At 56.1% G+C, this 18,074-nt stretch overlaps 1 protein-coding gene across 1 annotated transcript in view; it reads right to left on the minus strand.

Annotated features, from left to right (window-relative positions):
* The window catches only part of PRKCZ (protein kinase C zeta), a 103,998-nt gene extending 90,462 nt beyond the window's left edge, over nucleotides 1–13,536 (minus strand). Inside the window, exons 1-4 of the mRNA XM_035019976.1 lie at nucleotides 13,396–13,536; nucleotides 10,477–10,598; nucleotides 9,529–9,618; nucleotides 7,343–7,393 (exon numbers count right to left, since the gene is read on the minus strand). Coding sequence (XP_034875867.1) covers nucleotides 7,343–7,393; nucleotides 9,529–9,618; nucleotides 10,477–10,598; nucleotides 13,396–13,466 — 334 coding nt within the window. The 5' untranslated portion in view covers nucleotides 13,467–13,536. The remainder of the gene's footprint in view (nucleotides 1–7,342; nucleotides 7,394–9,528; nucleotides 9,619–10,476; nucleotides 10,599–13,395) is intronic.
* Nucleotides 13,537–18,074: the final 4,538 nt, after the last annotated feature.

The following is an 18,074-nucleotide window of genomic DNA, read 5'->3' on the forward strand; positions in this document are numbered from 1 at the left end:
CCTTCTCAAACTTTTCCAAAACACTAAAGAGGAGGGAACTCTCCTAACTTGTTCTAGGAGGCCAGCATAACCTCATACCAAGGCCAGGTAGAGACACTACAGGAAGGGAAAACTATAGACCGATATTCTCATGATCACCGATGCAAAAGTCCCCAGCAAAATACTGGCAAAGAGGGGCGCCTGGGTGGCTCAGACGTCAAGCGTCTGCCTTCGGCTCTGGTCATGATCCCAGGGTCCTGGGATCGAGCCCCACATGGGGTTCCCTGCTCAGGGGGGAGCCTGCTTCTCCCTCTCCCACTCCCCCCTGCTTGTGTTCCCTCTCTCACTGTCTCTGTCAAATAAATAAATAAAATCTTAAAAAAAAAAAAAAATACTGGCAAACAGAACTGAGCGGCATAGTGAAAGGCTTCCACCCCAGGACCAAGTGGTATCTGCCCCTGGAACGCAAGCACTGTTCTACAGACAAAACACGGTTCAATGCAATACACAGGAATAGAACAGAGGAAAACTCCACATGATCATCTCCACGGACACAAAAAAGGTATGTGAAAAGCTGAAAATCCTTTCATGATAAAAACACTCACTAAACAAGGAGGAGACCAACATGGCAGAGGGCGAGGAGCCAGAGAAGAAGGGGGGACAGAGGAAATGCTGGCTGAGAAAGGGCTGCTGATGGGGTTCATGGGGACACTGGGGATTGCAAGGTCGCTGGAACCATGTTAGGAATTCCTCGGGCAACCTGGATCCTTCACACAGCCTGACTTCCAGCTGAGCACAGAATCTCTCCAGTCTGTTATACACACGTCAAGTTCTAGTCATTGCAGACCAGACTAGTTGTCGTCTGGGTTTGGACAGATTCATGTTACAGAAATGGACATCCATGTTTCCAATCTAAATAGGCAATTTGGGGGGCATCCAGGTGCCTCAGTCAGTTGGGTGTCTGACTCTGGATTTCAGCTCAGGTCATGATCTCAGGGTCATGATATCGAGCCCCAGGTTGGGCTCTGTGCTGGGCATGGAGCCTGCTTGGGATTCTCTCTCCCTCTCCCTGTCCCTCCCTACTGCTCACACGCATGAGCTGGCTCTAAAAACAAACAAACAGGGGTGCCAGGTGGCTCAGTCGGTTGGGCGCTTGGGCGTCTGCCTTTGGCTCAGGTTGTGATCCCGGGGTCCTGGGATTGAGTCCTGCATCGGGCTCCCTGCTCAGCAGGGAGCCTGCTTCTCCCTCTGCCTCTGCCTCTCTCCCTGCTTGTGCTCTCTCTCTGACAAACAAAATCTTTTAAAAAAATAAAATTAAAATAAAAACAAACACATAAATAGGCAGTTTTTATTTAGGCCTAAAAGTGTTGGAAGAGTTAAGGCTGAACTTGCTGCAGAATTTCTAAATGACAAGAGTTCCTGACCACAACTAAGTTCCATATCCTTTTGACAAGTTACTCAAATTTCTTTTTTTTTTTTTTTTGAAGATTTTATTTATTTATTTATTTGTCAGAGAGGGAGAGAGAGCATAAGCAAGGGGAGGGGCAGAGGGAAAGGGAGAAGCAGGTTCCTCACAGCAGGGAGCCCGACCCAGGTCCCTGGGATCACGACCCAGGGCCCTGGGATCACGACCCAAGCCGAAGGCAGACGCTTGACGACTGAGCCATCCAGGATCCCCTCAACTTTCCAAAACAAAAAAGCAAAATACTCAACAAACAAGGCACAGAAGTCACCATGTGTCTTTTTCTCCCCAAACCACCACGCAATTAACTCAGTTCTGACACCATCTAGGTGGAGACAGCATCAGATCCCACAGGTGAGGGGCTCAGTCCCACAAGACCGCCTTCCTCCCCGACTTCAGATGCCAGTCACCAATCCAGGCTGTCACCTGTGCTCTCACAGAATGGCTATAGATTAGACATTCCCACAATCCCCTCCTGGGTGTGATTAATTTGCTAGAGTGGCTGGATTAACTTAGGAACAGACAGATGGAAGAGATGCTTAGGGAAAGGTATGGGGGAAGGGCACGGGGCTTCCACACTCTCTGGGCAAGCCACTCTCCCCGCATCTCCATGTGTTCATGAACCCAGAAGCTCTGTGAACCCTCCTTTTGGGGTTTTATGGAGGTTCCTTTCATAGGCATGATTGACTCAACCTGCAGCCCCTCTCTCCTCCCCAGAGGTCAGAGGGGAGGGCTGGAAGCTCCAATCCTCTAGCCACAAGGTCTTTCTGGTCACCACTCCATCCTGAGGCTATCTAGAGGTCCCACCCTAAATCACCTCATTAGCATAAACTCAGGTATGTTCCAAAGGAACTCTTAATGAATGACAAAAGACACTCCTATCACTCAAGAGACTCCAAGGGATTTAGGAGCTCTGCCAGAAACTAGGGACAAAGACCATATACATGCCTCATTATAGCACAGATGAAAACTACCTCAACAGAGTAAAAGCCACATATGAAAATCCCCCAGCAAACATCTCACTAAGTGGTGAAAGATTGAAAGCTTTTCCTCCAAGATCAGGAACAAGACAAGGATGCCCACTCTTCTATTCAACACAGTAGTGGAAGTTCTAGCAGAAGCAATTAGACAAGACAAAAAAAATAAGAGCACATAAATTGGAAAGGGATAAGTAAAATGATCTCTGTTTGCAGATGACACAGAAAACCCTAACGATTCCACAAAAAAGCTGTCAGAACTAATAAACAAATTCAGTAAAATAAGATGAAAAGCCAATACACAAACTCAGTTGCATTTTTATACCCGAGCAATGAACAATTCCAAAAAAGAAATTAAGAAAACAGTTCCATTTTACAATAGCATCAAGAATAAAATACTTAAGAATAAGCCTACCAAGGAGGTGAGAGACTTGTACACTGAAAACTACAAAACAGTACTGAAAGAAATTAAATGTGACAAAATTAAGACATCCCATGTGTATGGGTTAGAAGGCTTAATGCTGTCATCGTGTTAATACCACCCAAACCAACCTACAAATTCCAAGCAATCCCTATCAAAATCTCAAAGACAGTTTTGCAGAAATAGAAACACCCATCCTAAAAATCATCTCAAGGGACCCAGAATAGCCAAATCATCTTGAAAGAACAAAGCTGGAGGCTTCACACTCACTGATTTCAAAACTTACTACAGCAACCAAAAAAATGTGATGTTGGCATAAAAACAGACATATGAAGCCCAAGAGAATAGAGAGCTCAGAAACCTCCCATGGTGTCCGATGATTTTTGACAAGGGCGCTAAGATCATTCAATGGGGAAAGGTTGGTCTTTTCAACAAACAGTGCTGGGAAAACCAGATAAACACACGCAAAAGAATGAAGTTGGACCCCTACCTCACACCATATAAAAAAAATTAATCCAAAATGCATCAAAAACCTAAATGTAAGGCCTAAAATTATAAAACCCTTAGAAGAAAATACAGGATAAAACTTGACCACGTTGTATTTGACAATGATTTCCTGGATGGGACACCACAGGCACCAAAAGCAAAAACACACAAATTGGACTTCATGACAATTTAAAAATTCTGTGCATCAAGAGACACGATCCACAGAGTTAAAAAGCAACCCACAGGATGGGAGAAAATATTTGCAAATCATATAGCTGATAAGGGATTAAAACCCAGAATAGAAAAAGAACTCCCAAAACCCAGCAACAAAAAAATTAACAACCCAACTCAAAAATGGGCAAAGGACTTGAACAGACATTTCTCCAAGACATACAGAGAGCCAATAAGCACAAGAAAAGATGCTCAACATCACTCACCATCAGGGAGATGCAAATCAGCATTACAATGAGAGACCACCTCACACCCACGGGGATGGGAGGACAACTATAAGTGTAGACGAGGATGTGGGGAAATCGGGACCCCATGCACTGCTGGCAGGAATGCAAACGGGTGCAGCCACGATGGGAGACAGCGTGGAGGTTCCTCAAAAAGTTAAACATAGAATTACCATACGATACAGCAGTTCTGCTTGTGAGTATATACCCCCCAAAAGTTGAAAGCAGGGTCTCGAAGAGATATCTGCACACCCACGTTCACAGCAGCATGACTCCCAAGAGCTAAAGCAGGGAAGCAATCCAAGTGTCCATCTATGGATGAATGGATAAACCAAATGTAGTCAAAATCACGGAACAGAAGGTGGGAGCCAGGGGCTGGGGGTTAGGGTTTAATGGGGACAGAGCTGCAATTTTATAAGATGAGAAAAGTTCTGGAGGTGGATGGTAGTGATGTTTGCACAACAATGCGAATGTAATTCATATCAACGAACCATACGCTTAAAAATGGTCAAGATGGTAAGTTTTATATGTAATCTACCATAGTAAAAAATTGGGAAAAGAGAGGAATGTCATTGTGACACATGCTAGAACAGGCGTGAACTTTGAAAACATCACATTAAGTAAAATAACCCAGTTACAAAATACCACAGGCCGTATGATTCCATTACAGGAAGTCCAAACCAGGTAAATCCTCAGAGACTGTTGGGGGCTGGGTGGAGGATGAATGGGGAGCGGCTGCTGATGGGCGTGAGGCCTTCCTTCTGGACAGGTTCCAGAAGTAGGTAGAGGTGGTGGCTGAACGGCAGGGAGTGTACTAAATGCCACAGAATCATTCTTTACAGCGGTTAAAATAGTACAGTTTATGTTACGTGTACTTTACACAATTTTTTAAAAGATTTATTTATTCCAGAGAGAGGGAGGGAGAGAGAGTGTGCGTGCGTGTGCATGCACGCACATGCACATGGGGGGCAGAGGGAGAATCCTCAAGCAGACACTTCGCTGAGCACAGAGCCTGTCTCGGGGCTTGATCCCAAGACCCCGAAATCATGATCTAAGCCGAAATCCAGAGTCGGACACTCAACCGACTGAGCTACCCAGGTGCCCCACTTTACACAATCATTCTATAGAACCGATTAAATCCAGATTCACAACCTGAATAGAAGGTGCTGGAAGGTGGTTAGCTGAAAGTGGACGCAGGCCCAGATGGTGCAAGGTAGCCCACTGGATGTGCCCAGGTGCCACCATGAGACAGCATTTCCCTTTCTGCTGCCTGTCCATCTCTGGCCACGTTCCGCCGACTGGGTCTACCCAGCCCTCTTCACGGGTCCTGACACAGCTCAAGGGCGCCATTTACGTGGCACTGTCTGACCCTTCTCGCTTCCCTGGCATCAGGCATGCTGCTCGAGGCCGAGAAAGCTGAACATGAATGCCCACACAGACACCAAACCCACACAGCACACCCTGTCCACCGTGGCCATCGGTGACCAGAACAGACTTGTCCTGATCATCCAAGATTAGCATTAACATCAAGCCAAAGAGTCAAGTACTGGGGAGAACACCTACGCTCAAAGAGCCCAGGAGTCCAGGACCCCCCTCATGAGGCAGGCCCTGGCCGGCAAGGCCGTTCTGTGCACCTGGTGCTCGGGTGTCGACGTGTGGAGCAGGGATCCAGGGGCAGGGACAGACGCCGGTCAAATGCCCTCAGCCCCTCCCTGGGACCCGGCCGCCTCCCAGGGCTGGTGGAATGATCAACAAAGCTCAAGTGGTCATCAAAGCCTGAGAGCCGCCCCTGGTAAGCATCTCGAGGACCGGCTGGCGGGCCGAGGACGGTGCTTTCTTGAAGTTCACATACTCTACATTCCCCCAGTGACACAATGGCTGCCCGGCCACTCCCACTTCCACCTGCAGCAGGGACCCCGTGCCCCCCTCCCGCACTGCGGCCAGCGTGGTGGGGAGTCCAGGCTGGCTCCCCTCGAAGGCTCCTCCGTGGCTGCCAGGGGCCCCTGCAGGCCGTTCTGCATCACCACGTCTGCCCCTCGTGGCCCGCTGAGTGTCCCAGCTCACAAACCTCTCTGGACCCACATCCCCGCAGCTCCCAAGTCCCTCGCTCAGCAAAGCCATACAAGTACACCAGTGTCCACTGCCCTGGCCCAGGCAGGCCCAGCTGGCCTCCACTTCCCTGGAGGGGCCACTGCTGGAACGTTCTTTCCCACGGGACACCTTCTCAGTGCAGCCTCCCAGCCTCCAACTCTCAAGCTGCAGCCCCCTCCCAGGCCCCGCCATTCCCACCCCCTCACCCCCTCCCCTGCCCCCGGCTACACTGATCACTGTCCGACAGGGAGCATTTGCGTGTTTATCTGGCCTGTCATCTGCCTCCCAGCTAGGACCTCCCGGGGCTCCCTCCCGGGGGGGGGGAGGGAAGGGGGGGGCCACCTAGCCTGTGCACCAACCCCTGCAGAGGCACAAGCAGGACTGAGGAAGGAATGTGTCCCTGTGCCTCCTTACACTCTCCCCGAAACCGCCCCTCGTGTCCACCCGCCGCATCGGCTGGCCGTGGCCGCAGATCCAGCCAGACCCGGGCCGTTCTGGCCTCACCAGACCAGCACTCCACTGTGGCAAGGATTCCGTAGTCCGCATGGCCCCACGGCCTTGCTGGATGCTCCTTTGGGGTCCCCTGTTCTCTTTGGGAGCCCCAAGGCCAGACCCCAATCCCAGCCACTCTTTCCTCTATGCTAAGGGCCCCCAAATCTATCTTCAGCCCCACTGCTTTCCTAAACCCAAGACTGACGCACGCGACTGTGCACTTACCATCTCCCCGGGGGCCCTGGGAGCAACAAGAGCTCCACACAGCCTCTGCCCGAATCTGCTCTGGGCTGAGCCAGGTCCCCCAGGCCAAACAACAGCCACCTGTGGTCCCAAGGTCCTTGCTCACGTGACAGGGACAGGGACGGCACAGCACCAGGCCAGAGGAGGATCTGGGTGGTTGGTGAGCAATTTACGTCCCACATGGGTGCTCTTGCCCTCAAGAACAGAGTGGGCAAAACAGCTCTGACCTGCTTGGGGTCCGATGGTCCCCGGGACAAGGTCAGAAGCTCTGTTCTGGACCCACTGCTCCTGGGACTTCCTCCCGTATCAACAGACCCACATGGAGATGAAAAGGATGCTCCCACCACATCCCTGGGGGCCGGTATGGGCTGGGAGAGGGTAAATGACCAGGTCTGGGGGTGGCTGGGGCAGATGCCTGGGAGCAGCATCCAGCTGTCCCAGCCCGGTCCCTCCCTCCTCGGGGAGATCGGGGCATTTCCTTATGGCACCAACAGACCAAGCCAGTGTCCTGACGGCAGCACTTGTCGGCCAGAACGCACAGGCAAAGGCAGGTGCACCGTGAAAACCCCACATCAGGCGCATCAGCCGCTCACTCTGCCTTCGGTCACTTCGTGAGGATAAATGTTCCTCAGCCGTGGGCCACAAAAGGCACTTGTCTGCACCGTCCTGACATAACGGATCGAGAAACTCAAGCCGCAACGTGCAACACGACTCACAGGAAAATGGGAGTACTCACTGTCTTCTCCCGGACAAGGCATGCCTGGCTGCTCGGGGATGCTGGGGAACACTGGGCAGAGGGAGAGAAAGAGCAGTCTGTCACTCAGTGCCTCTTGCGGAAGGTCCAGCGCGAGTCAGGCTGACCAGACAGACTTTCACACAAAGCCCACGCTGCTGACCAACCTGCTCTGAGGAGACGCTCCCTGTGGCAAAACCGTGGAAGCCCAAACCACCTTTTAAAGGACTTCAAGGGGCACCTGGGTGGCTCAGTCATTAAGCATCTGCCTTCGGCTCAGGTCATGATCCCAGGGTCCTGGGATCGAGCCCTGCATCGGGCTCCCTGCTCAGCAGGGAGCCTGCTTCTCCCTCTCCCACTCCCCCTGCTTGTGCCCTCGCTCGCTCTCTCTCAAATAGTCTTTTAAAAATCTGTATTTATTTGGGGCGCCTGGGTGGCTCAGTTGTTAAGCGTCTGCCTTTGGCTCAGGTCATGACCCCAGGGTCCTGGGATCAAGCCCCGCATCGGGCTCCCTGCTCGGCGGGGAGCCTGCTTCTCCCTCTCCCACTCCCCTTGCTTGTGTTCCCTCTCTCGCTGTGTCTCTCTCTGTCAAATAAATAAAATCTTAAAAAAAAAAAAATTTAATAAGGGCCCCTGGGTGGCTCAGTCAGTTAAGTGTCTGCCTTCGGCTCAGGTTGTGATCCCAGGGTCCTGAGATTGAGCCCCGTGTCAGGCTCCATGCTCAGCAGGGAGTCTGCTTCTCTCCCTATCTCCCTCTGCCCCTCCCCCCACTTGCACATTCTCCCTCTCTAAAATAAACAAATCTGGGGCGCCTGGGTGGCTCAGCTGTTAAGCGTCTGCCTCCGGCTCAGGTCATGATCCCAGGGCCCTGGGATCGAGCCCCACATTGGGCTCCCTGCTCGGCGGGAAGCCTGCTTCTCCCTCTCCCACTCCCCCTGCTTATGTTCCTCTCTCGCTGTGCCTCTCTCTCTGTCAAATAAATACGTAAAATCTTAAAAAATAAAGAAATAAATAAAGGACTTCAAAATGCACTGAAAAATTCCAGGGGAAAAGCAGTGTGGGGCCCCAGACCAGAGCTGCCCAAGGAAGCATCCTGACTCACAGCGGTAAATTAATACAGAAAGTTAGGAGCTGCACTACTTCGAAATGGACTTTTGAAAGCACGTTAGATTCCATTTCGCACTCAAGGTGGAGTTCAAGATTAAATATCTTAAAATATACCCTGGGCTTCCCTCATAGCTTATTAAAACAGAAGCTTAAAAAGTATTAAAACTCAGCTGAAGCAATAACACTGGCTTTTAAGAGCACCCCACTGTCAGTGTTGAGAGGCTCAGCACCACAATCAAGAACGTGGGCCGGGCGAGGGCCCTCAGTGCAAACCCCGTTTACATACAGAGCTGCAGAAGTTGGATCCTGCACCAACTCCTAGCCCCACACCAGGGAGAACGATGGTCCCAGAGAACACCGCAGGTAGGAAGCTCTGGTTCCGCAGTGTTGGGCCTGGGCTCGCTGTCCCTGCCCACCGGCCCGGCCAAGAGTCTAGGCTACACAGGAGTGAATGCGGACATGGCTGGGCGGAACCATGCTGAGACACCCTAGAGAACCCCGAGAGTGCTGGAGGGCAGCCTGAAACCCCCAATTTAGACTATGCTGAAATCACAATAATTCGTATTTGCCACGACTCAATCTATAACGCAGCTCTGAGCTTCTCTGAGGACAGCGGTGAGCCAGGAGACAGGCACAGGGAGGGTCTCGTCCACCCTGAGTGTACTATGGACTGTCTCCTCCTCCGCCTGCCCTCATCCGCTCCGGGCTGGAATCCCTTCAGCTTCTGAAAAAGTGGAGGCCGGTAAGAGAGCCCAGGCTTCTGATGCACCCAGTGATGCCGGCCTCCAGGGAACGGGGACAATGAGGACCAGCAACCAGAACCCAGGCCCGTGTCCAGTGAGAAGGAGCTTTTCTGACTCTTTACGAGCTACAGCAATTTTTATTTGGGTTAATAAGATGTAAGAGAAGAAACAAACCCAAATTGCACCATATTCAACATCCTTAAATTCTCCGGCATCCCAAGATTTTAAACCACAATCCTCCGTGTGTTTTCTAGTCCCCTAGGCTGTCTGGAAACCATGCTGGGCTCCCATCTCCCCCGACCACAGTGGGGCCACCCCACCCCTCCAGCTGCCACTGACCGTGAATGATGAGCCCTTCGTCCCTGCGCTGACAGGCCAGGCGGAAGGCCTCCTCCAGCTCCATCTGGGAGGACACGGTGCAGGGGTCACCTAGGCGGGGCAAAAGACATCACTGAGGCCACCACAGGCCTGAGGCAAAGGGGTGCAGCTCAGGTTGGGAAGGGCAGAGTCTGGCTGCTCTTGACCAGCCGCCCACTGCAGAGTGGGGAGACCCAAGAATGGCTAGCGGGACCGGGGGCCCCCATCAGAACTGGCAGATCCCCAGAATGAGCCCCAAGAAGTCCACCGACAGAGCTACAGCATGCTAACTTTCCCGGCCTGGACAAGATTAAGGACATTCTTCTTAGGTCAGTCCTAGATGAAAAGAAAGGCTCCCTGCCCCCAACCTGGATGGGAACATAGAAACGCACAGAACCAACGCCCCTGGGGGCCGACTCTGCCGCTCCCCTATGTCCTGGGCTGGCAGCTGGACTGCACCCCACCCCCCAGCTCTCTCAGATGTGTGTCTGACTGAGAGGGGGAGGGAACAGGAGGGGGAAGGACACGATGGGGCCCTAGCTACTTACCCTCCAGCTCTCCCTGAGAAGAGGAAAGTAAGAAAGAGCTTATCCTTCCAAATCACCCACTGGAAAGCCCAGAACAGGAGAGAGGAACAGCAGAGAAGGAGGGCAAGGGCTGGCCCCAAAGGGGACAGGGAGACCCCTGCAGCCCCCTCCCAGTCTGCCCTTCCCCACACCCCCAACCCAGCTTCCTTTTCAACCAACCTCTCCAGGAAGTGATTCCCAGCATCCCTACCGGGGAAGATGGCTGTTAACTCGTATAATTCCATAGTTCCATAACTATGGAATTCCATAATTCCAATCTCCCCAGGGAGGGGCTGATCTAATTTCATACACACTGAAGATTCAGAGATTTATAGTCTGAAAGACATAAGACCAAGGGCTCTACCTTCATTGTCCACCCACTTGAGGGTGAGCGGGTGCCCCGGATGGAGACTGCACATCTCTCTCACTTCCTCACAGAGCTCATCGAAGGTCATGGCTGCATCTAGGCTGGTGATCAGGATGTCCCTGGGGCAAAGAGGATGGACATGTTTCACCAAGGTCCATATTTAAATAAAATTAAATACCGATTGAGTTATTGATTACATAGATGAAAATTTTCCCAAACAAAATATCACAGCCCTCCCCCAGCATTGAACCACTGACCACAGTCTTGTTTTTTAATTACTACCATGAATGCCCTTGCACAGAAAGATCTAACCTGTGCCTGGATGTGCCTAAATGGGGGCGGGGGTAAAGAATGAGGCAGGGGTATCAGAAAGCACGGACAGTGGAAGCCGGGCGAGCACTTGCTCAGACAGCAAGGTTCAAATTCAGAAGGTCACATAGGAGGGGTGCAGGGGGGCTGGACACAGTGTGCTCAGCTTAAGCTCACTGGCTTCATCAGACCTTCCCCCAAAGCTGAGGGTATGAACAGTGGCCCAGGCTTGAGCTGGAAAGCGGGAAGACCCCACGTGGTTGTGCCCGTGAGCTCAGAAAAGTGGGCATCTGAGACTCAACCTGGCAAAGCAGGGTCTCCAACTCCAGTGTGCATCACCCGGAAATCCCCTCAAAACACAGGTGCTGCTGGACCCCGCTCGGCCCCTGCTAGACCCTGGTGTCAGCACATCTTCCAAAGGCCAAGCTGGGGGCCCCCTATTTTTCAGAATGGCGTCTTTAATGGGTCTGACCTTCAGCTGCGGCCCTGCTGCCCCAAAACCACCCCCCAGCAGCGAGACGGCATCAACTGTCCCATCCAGAGACAGAACTCCACTTGGACCCTCGAGGTTCAGATACAGGAGTGCTGATCTTGGTGGGTGGTTTACTGCACTGAGGCCTACCCCTCCTGCCTCAGAGGGACGAGGTTTCAAGTCCCCTGGGAGAGGGATCTGGGCAGAGGCATTGGGAGGGAGTGAGGAGCTGGGGTAGGGCAGGAACCTCTGTGCAGCCTGGGGCAGAAAAGAGGAGGGGGTGGGGGGGGGGGGGGTGCCACAGCGGGACAAAGGAAGAGGGTGGGAGGAAGAGGAAGAGGGGAAGAGGGGGGGGGGGGGGGGGGGGGGGGGGTGCCACAGCGGGACAAAGGAAGAGTGTGGGAGGAAGAGGAAGAGGGGAAGAGGGAGGGGAAGGGTGGGGAGAGGAGGAGAGTGAAAGGAAGGGGGAAGGGGGTGGAGGGAGAGGGAGGAGAGGAGGTAGGGAATGGAAGGAACAGCATGAGTGTGGACCTCATCAGCCCGGGGAAACTAGACGCAACAGGTCACATTACTGGCGGTAACCAAAGCGCTCTCCAGAGGCCAAAGTCAGGGACAGGGGTGGGGGCAGCGGTGGTTCAATCCAGAACTCCCAAGGGCTCCAGTCAACTTTGTCCAAGACCCACCTTGCCTGCCTCCATCCCTCCCTCAGTGCCTGAAGGTGCCTAAAGGTGCCTACTTGGACCCAGCCTGGGGGCAGGCTGGGGGGGTCCAGTTCCCACCCACCCTGGGCTGCTGGGGTGTGGACTTCCTCTCACTGAGGATCAACTCGGATTTTTCACAAAGTGGCTTATTGCTCAATCTCACGATTCCTGGATGGAAGAGGACTGTCTCTGATACGGGGACAGGTCTACCACATAGTCACCAACCAGCAAGCCAAGATGTTCTGGCCCTCGGATGAGTCTGAGAACCAGTTTTAATAGGCAAACCACCCTTCCAGGCCAGAAGACCTCTTCTGGTGGGCTGGCCATCCTTCCCCCAGAAATCATTCGTCCCCAGAGCCCTGTCACCAACTCTCCCACACATATCCTGCTCCCAGGTGACCCAGGTGGGGATGGCAGAAGGGACAAGAGAGTTCCGACCTGAGACCCCAAACACGGTGCCCTCGCGAAATCAAGAACCCCAAGCCCCTCCTCAGCCTGGAGGATGCACCAGGAGATTCACCTCTGGCGAGACCACCGGGGTAAAGAAGCAGCAGCAGAGGTGGTGAGCTCTCCCTCGAGCGCCCTGCTCGGGCCGGAGGCAGGATCCCCGCCTCGGGGCGCCGCCCCACCACCAGCAGGGCTGCCCCGCGGCAGCCAAGTGCGGCGTGCTCCCCGGGTGGGGCGAGGCGCTCCCGGCCTCTGACCCCTGTGAGGTGCCCGCTCGCCCCATTTTACAGCGAGCAGGTCGGGCCCAGGGCGCCGCGCGCGGACGCGAGCTGATCAGAGTCCCAACAGAACCGCGCCTGGAGACTTCCAGGGACCCCCGCCCCGCCCCGCCCCAATTCGCGCAACCGCGGGCTGCTCACTGCACCCAACCTTCCCGAGTCGTTAAACTTTTCTTAAACGGAGACCTCTGGCCGGGTAAATTGGGAAAAGTTTAGGAAACCTGATTTTTCAAAACTCTGCCCGCAGTGTTCATCTGGCAAAAGCTTTAGTCCTTACAGGTTGGTGGCCTTAACGTCCAGCCAACTTTGCTGCTTCCAGGGCTGCGGAGCGCGCGCGGCGACGGCCGCCTCCCCCGCCGCAACGTCCTCCGGGCGGGTCCGAGCCCGGGGAAACCTCGCCGGGACGGGGGGGAACCGGCGCGGCCGCCGGCACCCGCAGCGCTCCGAGCCTCGGCGCCAGAGGCCCCGGAGACCCCACCTTCCCCGCGAGGGCGCCTGGAGCACCCGCCGCGTCCCGGGCCGCCTCTACGGCGACGGCGCGTCGGGACCTCCCGGGCGCCCCGGGCCCGCGGGGGCCTCGCTGCCCCCTCCCTCCCGCGCCGCAGGAGCAGCGACACGGTCCCCGACGGCAGGCGCGGCCCGGGCCGCCTCCCCGCGCCCGGCTCTGCCCGCGGCCCGCCTGGCCCGCCGTCGGGCGCAACGCGCTCACCCGCTGTAGTGCGCCTTCAGGCGGACGCGGCAGCCGCTCCCGTCCATCTTGGGGCCGGTCCTGCTGGGCATGGCGAGCTCCGCCGGCCGCCGTCAGCGCCGCGCCCCGGGCGCTCGGGCCATGGCGCAGGGACCCGGCGGCCGGCCGGGGCCCCAGGTGGGGCCGGCGGCGGAACGCGGAAGGGCGCGCGCGGCGCGGGGACCAGGGGCGTGGGTCCGGCCAACTCCGCGGAACTTGGGTGGCGGGCTGGGCGGGACGGGGGCACGGCCCGCGGGGACGCGCGAGGGGCGCGCACGGAATCCCGTCGTCAGGCTCAGCGGCGGGGGGGGGGCGCGGGGGGGGTCCGAACATGGCCGACCCGAGGCCCAGCGGGCGGCCAATCGGCGGGACGGGCGGTCCCGGGGCGGGGGCGGTGGCACCTGCGGCCAATGAGGGCGAGGCGGGGCCGCTACCTGGGCCAATCCCCGGGGGTCCCCGCGGCGGGGACCCAATGGCTCCGCGCGGGGCGGACTACCTGTCGGGCGGGGCGCGGCCCACCTGTGGCCAATGGAGGCGCGCGCGGCCCCGCTCTGCCCGGCAACCGGAGGCGGTGCCCGGTCGGCCCCGAGAAGTGGCCCCTCGGTAAAGTGGGCTCCCGGGACCGCGCTTCCCAGGTGGGGTCCCCGCGCCGCAGCGCCCCGGGAACCTGTTGAGAATGCAAGCTGTCTCGGGTGCCCCGGCCCAGACTCACGGAATCGAAACTCCAGCAGTCTGTGCGAACAAGCCCTGGGTAATTCGGAGGTGAGCGCGAGTCCGAGAGCCGCTGGTCTAGGGGACAGTGGGAAAGGGTCGCCGGTGACTTGAGGGGCGGGAGCAGAGAACCCCGCCAACGTCACCGAGACAATCCGGCCCAGCTGGTTCCCCCGACCCCAGCTGCCCTCCTCTCCTTGCGGAATCCAAGATCCTATTGCACGGAAGTCTTGTCTACCCTAGCTGGCGGTTCCCTCTGTTCGAGTTCATTCCTCGGCCCGGACAAGGACACTGCATTTGCCCACGTCGCCCGTGACCTTCATTTCTGAATTCCCAACCTCCGTGGGTCTTAATAACTCTGTGGCCCTTGATCTGGAGAGCCGCGTCTGAACATTCTCCATGGCCCTCAGGGGCCGCATCCTAGTTGCATCCACAGGGCCCTAATCTGTGTTTGTAGGACCTCACCTGGGCACCAGGTAGGCACCCCAGACTCAGGTCTGCATTCCCCTCGTCCTCCCCTTCCCCACACCACCCAGCTGGCAACCTCTGACCCAGGACTCCAGGCCTGGCCAAGCCTTCACGCCTCACCTGGACAATTGGAAGGGCTTCCCGTACTCCTCACACTCTCATTCCCCAGACGCTTCCTGGCGCCTCCTGGGAACCAGGCCCTGGGGTGAGCCTGGAGAACCAAGTGGACGGTCATGGTCATGGAACTCGTATTCTCCCTAGAGATGGACCCAGAGAAACCTGTTGAAAGCCCGCCTCTCACCGACTTAAGATGCTGTCATCTGTCCCTTGGTAAAACACAGCAAAAGGCTTTGCACCTCACACCTGTCCATTTCCCTGCTCCTCTTTACCAAAAGTGCCAGGGGTCTGCAGCCCTCATCCCCACTCTATCTCCTGCTAGTTTCTCTTGAGCACCCTCTCTCCCCACACACACACCTGCCCTCATCACCAACTCCTGTGTTTTGAATACAACGGTCAGTTCTCGGACTTTTTCTTGATTGACCCTTGGCAGTGGTCTGGCCCCTCCTAGAAGCTCCTACCCTAGGGTGCTGCTCTCTGCCTTTCCCCCCTGCTCCCCCCTGCATCTCCCTCTGCTGCTTCCTCCTGGTCTCACTCTTAAATGCGCTCCCCACCCCCCAGCGTCTCATTTCTACTTAGGGCTCCAAACACCAATCTGAGCTAAATCGCTCCCCTGAACTCCTGCTGAGCCCGACCCCCCACCACACACATATCCTAGCAGACCTCGCTCAGCTCAAAAACCTCCTTTCCCTCTTATACCCCACACGTCTCCATCTGCAAATCCTGGCAGCTCCACCTCCAGCATATTTCCAGATTCCTACCACACCCCACCATCTCTGTTGCTACCACTGGTCCAAGCCACATCCTCTGTGTGGGGATTTTTGTAGCAGCCTCCAATTTCCTTAAAAGCATAAGTCAGTCCATGTCCATCGATCTGGTGTTCAAAACCCCCAGTGATTCCCACTGCACCCAGGAAAAGCCCATAGGCCCTACAGGATCTGGGGCCCCATTCCTTTCTGCCTTCATCTCCCACCATCCTCATCCTGTCTCACTCCCCTCCAGATACCTGGCCACTTTGCTTCCCCTTGCCTCGGGGCCTTTGCACATGCTGGCTTGCCTCTCCCAGAAGCACCTTTGCCCAGACCCACACTTCCTTTGAGTCTCCGCTTAATATCCCCGATGCCCGTGTTACTCTGTGCCCCCACTGCCCATGGGTGATTCCCCCAGAGCCCCAGCATGGCACATAGAGCTCTGTGGCTGTCAGTTGGGCACAAAGGGGATGGGGCACAAGGGTTTGCCAGGCCAGGGGAGCAGCATGGTGGCCGTGGGGATGAGCAGGAATCTGCCGTATGAGCAGCACCAAGGAGGCAAGTGTGTGGGATGCACCTGTCCCTGTGTCAGGCCCCTCAACCAACCCATGGCCAGCACTGTGGCCTTGTCCCCTTGGCCGCCCAGAGCCCAGCCTGGCCCATGGCCTCGGGCAGTCCTGACAGGGGGAGAAGAGCAAGGTTGCATCTCAGTGGGTACAGGCCATCTCCGTATGGAAGGGGGTCCTCTGACACCCCACAGCATCTCCCCGGTGTTCTGATTTCCTGCCTCAAAGGCAGGGAAGGAAGCAGTGAGTCCAGTTCTTGATGCTCACTGCCCACTGCAGGCAGGATGGGCCTGAGGATGTCCATCCCACTGCATTACCATTTCTCTGACATGCCCCACCAGACACAAGAGCCCAAGTCTGGCCACAGAGCCCTTTCCAACCAGGGAAGCCCTTGCTCGGGTGGGAGCCTCGAGGGTCCTGGTACCCTTGTGGGGGCTGACCTCACCTGCAGATCTGAGCTGACACGGGGAGCCTCTGTCCTGGAAGCCGGTACAGGCGGCGTCTGGTACTGCAGCACCCCCAGTCCCAGGGAGGGAAGTGGGAAGAGAGCCTGAAGCCGCAGACCTTGAGGGCCAGGTGGGGGGGGGGGGCTTGGAGGGGGGGCCTCTGTTCTCCATGAGGGTTGGGGGAGGGGAGGAGGGCCAGGGGAAGGTTCCACCCTGAGTCTCGTACACATCCTGTCCCAGGCTGGGGTGAGGGCACATGGGTCATCTGCGGCTCCCAGAAAACACCTGAGGCCTCCCGGGACTGCCCTGAGCGTGGAGGGCTTTGGCTTTTGCATCCTCCCCGCCAAAAAAACAGCTCTGCCAAACAACGGGTCCCCCCTGCCCACCAGGCCTGTGGACAGTCCAGAGGGTGGGACGGCCACTGTGCTGAGTACCCCCAACCGTTAAGGCCTCAAGGATAGAGGGCGTGGTCCTGCCCAGCAGGCGGGTGGTACTGCAGGCCCTGTGCCCTGGCAACAACCACTCCCCGCTCCACATGCGACAGGGGTTGGGACCCAGTCAGCATAGGCCACTGCTGTGTCCCCACGGTATCTGGGCATCTGGCACATTGTGGAAGGAATGAGAGAGGGAATGAGTGGGTGGACACCCCTCAGAATTGCGGGCACAGGCCCCGTGCTGAGGGGCACTGGGCTCCTGCCTCTCCAGTCTGCCAAGTAAGGGGGCCAGGGAGGGCGGGGCAGCGAGGTGGCCTTGGTGGCCCAAGGACAGACCTGCCAAAGAGGCCCTGGGGCTGAGGGCAGGTCCTTCCACCTCTCAGCAGCTCCTGTGTTTCCCAGCTCTCCCTGTATACACCTCATGTGCTTTCATAACGACACTTATTATTTCCAAAAGGAAAGAACACAAAGGTGTGGGCATTTTAAAAGGGATTATAAAAGTGACAGAGGCTTGCTGTAAATCTTCAACCTCACAAAAGAGTGTCAGGAGAGAACTCTTGCTGTCCTGCCTCCCTCCTCTCCCAGCAAACCCCACGGGGAGGGTGTCCCTCTCTTGTCACCTGGGACCCCAGAGCAGGTGCGGTGCTGGTGGGTGAGGAGGGTGGCCGGGCCCCACCTAGCTCACCCTCTGATTTTCTTCCATGAATGTTCTTTATGAGGATGCTTTCAAATGACGTCAAGATGCTTTAGGGGAAGCGTGAAAGCCAGGCGGAGTTTATGCTCCGTGAGACTCTTCGGACACAAGCAGAGGCCTCCGTGCGGGTCCCTCCCAATGAGAACTTCTGGCAGAACCCCAGCCAGGGGGCTGTCTTCCTCATCAGACCTCACGGACTGCATTTGTGCCCGCTTGGGACTACCCAGAAAGAAGTGGCTGTCAGGGGCTGGCATCTCCGGGAGCCTGGGGGCTGGGGCGCCCTGGCCCTCCTGCCAGGTGTGAGACTGCCCCAGGCAGTGAGGACTACAGCAGAGTCTCAGGAAGCTCAGGGCGTGTGCTTGGCACACAGCTGTGGGAGGGGAGGGGCAGCAGGTGTTTCCTTTCTTTGTCATAGATCACGGGATTTGGAAAAACTGGTTCAAGAGACAACATTCACTTCACTCGCTCGTTAATTT

The sequence above is a fragment of the Mirounga leonina genome, unplaced genomic scaffold (genome assembly GCF_011800145.1).
Source record: "Mirounga leonina isolate KUSES-001 unplaced genomic scaffold, KU_Mleo_1.0 Mir_173, whole genome shotgun sequence".
Lineage (NCBI taxonomy): Eukaryota > Metazoa > Chordata > Mammalia > Carnivora > Phocidae > Mirounga > Mirounga leonina.